The 7,674-nt window shown below is 50.2% G+C and overlaps 1 protein-coding gene across 1 annotated transcript in view; it reads right to left on the bottom strand.

Annotated features, from left to right (window-relative positions):
* Nucleotides 1-4,482: 4,482 nt before the first annotated feature.
* The window catches only part of PYROXD2 (pyridine nucleotide-disulphide oxidoreductase domain 2), a 28,932-nt gene continuing 25,740 nt past the window's right edge, over nucleotides 4,483-7,674 (bottom strand). Inside the window, exons 14-16 of the mRNA XM_004749526.3 lie at nucleotides 7,298-7,404; nucleotides 5,405-5,525; nucleotides 4,483-4,738 (exon numbers count right to left, since the gene is read on the bottom strand). Of these exons, the coding sequence (XP_004749583.1) occupies nucleotides 4,668-4,738; nucleotides 5,405-5,525; nucleotides 7,298-7,404 (299 nt within the window). The 3' untranslated portion in view covers nucleotides 4,483-4,667. The remainder of the gene's footprint in view (nucleotides 4,739-5,404; nucleotides 5,526-7,297; nucleotides 7,405-7,674) is intronic.

Below are 7,674 nucleotides of genomic sequence, written 5' to 3'. Positions count from 1 at the left end.
TTACATGTTTTTGTACATTTTATAAATGGAAATCCACAGCCCGTAGTCTTCTGTGTCTGGTTTTCTTGACTCAACATGGTCTTGGGTCATGTTGGTCTGGGTGTACTTTTCTAATTGCTGAATAGGATTCCATTTGAGTGGACCTAGCACAATTGACTTGTTTGTTCTACTGTTGATGGGCACGTGGGTGGTTTCCAGTTTGGAGGCCCTCATTCATGGGGGTTTAGTATGTGTCTTTTGTGAACACATAATCACGTCTGCTGGATATATACCTCGGGCTGAGTTGGTGGGCTGCAGGGTACACATATTTTGGTGAGCTATGTACATATATATAATCCTCACGTCCCCACTATGAGGAAGGCATCTTCAGCCCCTTTATGCACAGCAGTATTTGAGCCAGACCCACGTTTCCTGAAGAGGTCCTAGAGGATGGGACTGGAGGAAAGGCCAACTGGCACAAGGGAGAAAGTGTAGATCTTGGATCTGGTGTTTTTTCAGTATTGACAACTTGTTATGAGTTTTTTTTTAAGAGAACCATTGTTTTTGGAAGATTTCTGCATGCCAAGCTACTAAGCAAATTCTGTTGGCTCCATATCATTTAAGTCATCTCCCAATTCTCTTATTAGTCACAGAGCAGCTACAGAGCTGCTGATCTGACATCCTGCCTAACAGAACTGTTGTAATTTCAGATAAAACCAAAGAAAGTCCAGGTTTTGGTTCACCTTTGACATCTCCTTTCAGGAACACAGGGTTTCTCTGGGGCTGTTGAACCCCTGGTGATACGCTGCCCTTCCCCTTTGTGATGTTTAGGGAACTTTAAGTGAGACTGATCTTCACTCTCCCACTAAGAAAATCTAAGACCCACACTATGTCTGAAATCTTTGGATTTGTGATCCATAAGTAGATATCAACACACAAGTAATTCATGTCTTTTAGACCAGGCCTGGATCATCACTTTAAACAATGTTTCAGAGCCCCATCCATTTACGCTGGGCTTGTTCTTCAGTTGAGATAGGCTGTCGGAAGGTAGTAAGGAGCATCTTCCAAACCGCCACCAAGTGGCCAGAAAGACTTCCGGCTTCTGCTAACATTTGGGTGTGCTTGGTTCTTTCTCATTTGTCTCTGTCTATTCTTCCACTGTGTCTGTCTGCCAGTCTTTCTGTGTCTCTGCATGACATGTATGTCATTATGTCATACATATAGCTCAAATGTCTCCATATATATGCATACATACACACACATATTAGGCATACCCATCACATGCAATTATTATGATTCTTTTTTTTTTTTTTAAGATTTCATTTATTTGACTTAGACACAGCGAGAGAGGGAACACAAGCAGGGGGAGTGGGAGAGGGAGAAGAAGGCTTCCCACTGAGCAGGGAGCCCGATGTGGGGCTCGATCCAGGACCCTGGGATCAAGACTTGAGCCAAAAGGCAGACGCTTAATCACTGAGCCACCCAGGTGCCCCTATTATGATTCCTTTAACTAATTCTCTATTTGGGGACATTTAAGCTGTTTTCAGTATTTTGCCATTGGCAGTAACACTTCATGCATATGCTTGTGCCTAAATCTTTGGGGGCATCTCTGACATTTTCCTTAGGCTACAGGCCAAGACGTTGAGTCACCCACCAAATAGGTTGCCTTTTGGATGTTGGTTTTTGTTTCTCATCAAATACAAATTTATGCCGCTGCCAACAATATGTGAGTGTCCTCTCTGCTCACACTGGCGATTTTCTATTATAATAACTTTTCTCAGCTTTATGGGCAAAAAATAACAGTTTAGTTATAATTGCATTGCACTGATTCCTGGTGAGGTTGAATATTTTTTCAGATTTGCTCTCCCTTTGAGTTTCTCCTCGTTTGCATTTCACGTTCCTTTTTATTTGATGTTTTTGCACTCCCCCACAGAATGCTGCAGGCAAGTCTCATCTCTGCTTTTGCCACTGATGTAGTATCAATGTCCCATAGAAAACTCTGCATTCCTAAATGCTTGCAAACAGAACATGTGACAGAAAATTGCACATTCCCAAGGCCCGCAGGTGGCTCGGCCAGCCACATCTGTCATTCCTCCAACGAGGACCCCCGAACTCCCCCCAGGGCTATAAACCTCACTTCTCACCCGGACTGTGGACACCATCACCCAGGGGCCTTCCGAGTAGGAGGGGCTGGCCATGTGACCTAATGACTTAAACAGGTGAGGTTCACACACGCTTTGGGTTTTTACACAGTTGTGCCTCAGAGGAAGTGTCCCCCACAGCTCTGGGGAAATGGGCAACAGTAAATCAGGTAACAGTATGGGACTGACTTATTTATCCTTGTAAGAGTTTCACATTCTGAACTCAACAAGGGACCCATTGCCCGATCCACGGCCAATTTGCAGTCAGCACTTAGGGAAAGCTCAGTCCCGCTTGCTCAGCCAGGGCTGGGGGAGGGGTGCTGCCGGGGGCTCGTAGGAGCAAAGGCACCCCATAGTGCCGAATCCGGTCCATCGATTGTATCTCTTGGTCTGGACCAAATGTTATCTTTCCAGAGACGGAAAATCACCAAACAGTGGGAAACGAATTCTCTTTCCCTTCTTTCCATGTGTCCTCTGAGTTCTGCCCCCATGAAGGGGTGTTTGCCTGGGCAGCAGCTGCACCCAGGCAGACACGATGGCCGATCACTCAAGTGGAAGCAGATGCAGAAAGCAACTCTTTCTAGCCTTTGGCTGGTGCTAGTTAGCAATCAAGGCCAAGGATAAACTCAATGTCCCATCATTGTCCTTGTAAGAGAATATTAGGCAGCTATTAAAAATAATGTTTTTAATGAATTTTTATGACTGAAAAGTGCTCACGACATGAATTAAAACTAAATGAAGATGTAAAGCCCACATTCAGAATACAGATCTTCATCCAAATTGTCTAAAAGACTATCTGGAAGTAGTGTAAACAGTAATGGTGATTTTCTCTGCAGGCAGGATTATGTTTGCATTTTATGTTCTTATTACATTTAAAAAGTTTTCCTACATCCTATAAGCTTTTTTACTTTTATTCCGCCCCCTCCCCCACCCAAGCACTGACACTCTGAAACACCAGATCAGATGTGATGGGCCCCAGGCCTGTGGGGATTGCGCTGGGTCCTATTTGTTCTTCAGCTCTGCTCTCCGCAGGCCTGTGTTGGGAACGGGGTGTGCTGAGACCAGGGGAGATATCCACAAGGCAACTGACTTTGCAGAGAATGAGGGCCCATCTGACTACAGATTTCAGCTAGCACTTGCCCTCAACCCCACATGCTTCTTCCTCCCTGTCTTCCAAACACTTCCCCGTCCTCCCAACCCCCGCACTGCCCTGGGGGGCCCTGGAAGAAACCTGTGAGGGGTTGAGGGCAAGTGAGAAAAGTGTATCTCAGAACCCAGACCAGAACCAGATTTCCAATAAGGTCACTTGTGCCGGTACTAAACAGGGACCGTAGCCTGGCAGCCATTCTTCTGGAAAAAGCTCCGCGATCTCTTAAGATCACTCTGTTCTGCCATAGTCACGCTACCACTAGCTGGCTGGTTTCAGTTCTGGGCGCCAGGTTAGAAAAAGAGCGTGGAAGAGCCCGCCTTCTGCAGAATGCAAACCCAACAGCAACGCCTTCACCAACAGGCTTAGCAGCCGGGCTGCCGCCTGCACAGAATGCCGATCATGCACCTAATCTGGGACCAAAGCATGACCTGTTGTTTTGTTTGATCTTTGAGGCAACTCCTGTGCAGATGAAAAATCTGAGTTGAGCACGATTAAGTAATGAGATGGTTCTATCCTGATCCGTGCAAGTCTTCCTGGGTAAGGGAGGGAGGAGACGCCCAGGGAACCTTCTGCCTCCCGGCCCCCGACAGGGCTCCCTTGGACCGCAGCAGCCCTGGCTGCTGGAATTGAGAAGCAGGGTGGAGAGCTGCGTGGCATATGTGTGGATCTTTCTGGTCAAGAGTGACGACCCAGCTCACTTGAGAATAACACAGGTTTCCAACTGAGGGATTTACTGATGCATCAGGTGTAGCTCATGGGTGTGATTCCTCTTGAACCAGGAACGTGAGCTCTCACGCGGCCCTCAGCTGCACGCACTTCATCCTTACCCTTGACTGCTGCTGCCTGACGGTGTTTTTGATGGCTTGATATGCCAAATTTCGCTTGGACCCCTGGCCCCTATATGGCTTTGTGTCCCGTGAGGGAACTGGGTCCTTTCTTTCAGTTTTCCAGGAGTGGGACAGCAGCAGATGAGGCCTCCCCGGGGCTGTCCCCAGGTCCAGCTGGTAGTGGGGCCCAGGGGTGAGTAGGGATGCTTGCATTGAAGCCTTGAGCTTTGGACTGCTTGGAGCCGATGTGCGAAGGCTGAGTACCCCAGACAAGCTTATCCCACCCATTACTACATAGTCATGTGCACTGACTAACAATAGAAAAAGCTAAGATGTAGAAAAAATGCAAATATCTACCAGTACATAGAAGAAAATCCACCAACTATCTATATAAGACCCTGTTTTTAATAAAACAACACCAGTCCATCTAGGAAGTCAGGGGTGCAAGATTAACAAGTGTCAAACGTAACCTGTATGTGGCTTGAGCACGAGGGCTTGTCGGCCTCTAGCCGTATCCTGGACACTGACCCCACAGGGACTTAAAATCTCAAGGTCAGAGTTGGTTCAGAGTCACATGCTCTTGAGGTCTCTGAAGACAACTTGGGCTGCATTGCGTCCAGCGGCTCCCATGACACCTCCTCCTGGAAGACAACCACCGGAGAAGCTAAGTTGCGCTCACAGCCCTCCCCAGAGAGCCTGCTGGGCCAGGGCTCACAGAGAAGCTGAGCGACGCCCTGGCCGTGGGCATGAGAAGCCCGCGGATGACTACTAAGACAGATTCCAGGCTGGCCTCTGGGCAGGGGGCCCAGCGCGTGGTCCAAGCAAGTGCGCCCTTCAGTCTGGAAGCGGGTGAAACCGACTCAGGGTTCAAGGGGGAAGGGTGGGGGCACAGACCTCTCCCGGACGTGTCCAAGAGGAAGGGCAGCCTTGGTGAGGTCAGCTGGGCTTGGCAGAGAGGCTGGGAAGAGTTTTTAAATTGAGAAGCACCTTACCAACCCGTAGGGGTCTAAACCCTGGAGGGGGGATTCAGGGACACGGGTCTCTCTCAGCCCAAAATTGGCATTCGGATGCCGCCTCTGCCACCTATTCTCAGACCTCGCGAGGGGGAGGTGTGAGCTACCCCCGAGGGGGAGGGTGCGGCCAGCTGGCAGAGCCCCCCACCCTCGGTTCCTGGCTCCTGCGCTCCAAGAAGCCTGAGTATGGGGGATGGCTTGTTCTTGTAGGCGGTCCCTGCTCGCAGGCCTCTCCCCCTGCATCCCTCTACCGCTGATCCCAGTGGCACAGAGAAGGGGCCCCGGGTCACTCACCCGGGTGTGCGCCGCTTCCACAGAGATACAGGCCCCGGAGGGGACAGCGGTAGCTGGAGTGCAGGGGCACAGGGCGGGCGAAGTAGAGCTGGTCCAGGGTCATGGCGCAGTGGAAGATATTCTGCGGGAGGCGGGGCCACAGTGGTTAACGTAGGAGTGTTAGGGGCTTTACAGCCGTTTCGATTTTCTCTACACCCACCCACCCAAACCCCCCCCCCCCCTGCTTAGGAAGGTTCTTCTCCTTCCAGCATGTTCTCTTGGATTCTTATGAAGCAGAAAGGGGAGGGGAAGAGCGAGAACAGGTGCATATCCTTGCTCTGGGGATGTTTTCCAGAAGCAATTTTCAGGAGGAAAGAAAGGTGAGCATCTTCAGAGCAGAAAGGAACTGAAAGGGAAAAGAAGAGGGAGATTTTAAGGGTTTTGCTGAGAACTATAAATCCTCCTCACTGTGTTTGAAAGATGGGAGGTTTGACTTATTTTGGCAGCTGGCTCACCTTCCCTTGGCGCAGACACCCACTTGAGCCTGGGCCCTGGGTGGGGGGGGGTTCATGTCCCAGAAGTCACTGTTGATGGCAGGCAAGGGGCAGGGGACTCCAGCTTGGTTCTGCTCCCCTAGCCTGTGTCAGAGCAGCCAGGAAGTGGGGAGCAAGGGCCGGGACGGGGTAGGAGGAGGTCAGACTTTCGGGACAGGTCTGGACTAGAAGACTGACACATGCTGGACATCACCACGAGGATGTCCTTCCCGCTAATGCTCTCAGCATGTCCCGAGCTGAGCTCTTGTCCTCCCCTGCCCAGTCTGCTTTCTCGCACCTTCCCCGCCTTGGTGCGCGGCATCACCTGCCCTGCCTGGGCCTCCAGGCAGACCCTTCCCCTCACCTCTGCCCTGACCTCTGCCTGCCTGCCTGATGCCTCCCCCATCCCTCTGCTCTGCCCCCTCACCCCCCAGTGCCTAGTCTCCTGTGCTCTATTTTCAGACCAGTGCTGTCCAATAAAAACATAACATGAGCCACATATGCAATTTTTATTTTCTAGGATCCACATTAAGATTTAAAAAGAAACCAGTGAAACGAATGTCAATAATATATTTTATTTAATCTTATAGATCCAAAACATTATCATTTCAACATGTGATCAATATAATAATTATTAATGAGATGAGTTTCATTTTCATTCATCCTAAGTCTCTGTGAGGTGCTGGGCGGGTTGCCTGTGTAGCCTGGCTCTGTTTGGTCTCACCCCACAGAAGCCACCAAGAGGAATACGAAGCTGGTGGCTGCCTTGTGGACTGACCTCCTAGCTGCTCCTTCTAACCCCAGTGTCAGCGAGGTTTTGCAATCAGAGAGGCAAGTCCAAGGACATATTGCCTTAAGAGGGGAGTTCCCTCTGAAGAAAGCCAGATGGGAGCGGTGGCCACGGGTGTCCAGACAGAGGGGGCCACGGTCTGGGTGACCTGCTCAGCGGGCACTGTCTCTCCTGTCTGATCTCCTTACTCCTCCCCAAATCCCCAGGTTGGACCACTTCTCTGTCCCCTTCCACTGCGGTCTCCGCACCATCCTGCCTTCCCAATTCAGGGCGGGTGTGGAGGGACAAGAGAAAGCTGAGCGGGCATGCCAAGGTGGGGGGCGTGGGGAGAAGAAGGTGAGAGAGACCCCTCGTCTTTTTTTTTTTTTCTTAAAGATTTTATTTATTTATTTATCAGAGAGAGAGAGAGCGAGCGAGCACACAAGCAGGCAGAGTGGCAGGGAGAGGCAGAGAGAAGCAGGCTCCCCACTGAGCAAGGAGCCTGATGCAGGACTCGATCCCAGGCCCCTGGGATCATGACCTGAGCCAAAGGCAGCGACTTAACCGACTGAGCCACCCAGGCGGCCCTGAGACCCCCGGTCTTAGACTCACCCCTCCAGGAAGCCCGAAGATTCTCTCCAAATCAGGTGGTGTGAGGATGTCCCTGCCTACCACTGAGCTCTTGAAGCCAGGGGCGTAGGCCTCGATGCAATCAAACACTGGGCACCAAAGAGCAGAGAAATGAGACAGCGTGAGGAGGAAGAAGAGGAGGCGCTAGGATTCTACAGCTTGGCAAATTTATGAAAATTCATTAAACTACACACTTAAAATGAACTTATTTTACCACATACAAATCATATCTCAATAAGCAAAAAATAAAAACAGTCCAGGGCAAATAAATAATCATTACAAAGTCCTATGGGTCTACCCCACTTTCCCACCTGCTCACCCCAAACCTAACTGCAAAGTTACTCGTCTCCCACAAGTGT

Source organism: Mustela putorius, unplaced genomic scaffold (genome assembly GCF_011764305.1).
Source record: "Mustela putorius furo isolate JIRA1106 unplaced genomic scaffold, ASM1176430v1.1 tig00003909_pilon_pilon_pilon, whole genome shotgun sequence".
In the NCBI taxonomy this organism is placed as follows: Eukaryota; Metazoa; Chordata; class Mammalia; order Carnivora; family Mustelidae; genus Mustela; species Mustela putorius.
This window is presented reverse-complemented; position numbering and strand designations above follow the sequence as displayed.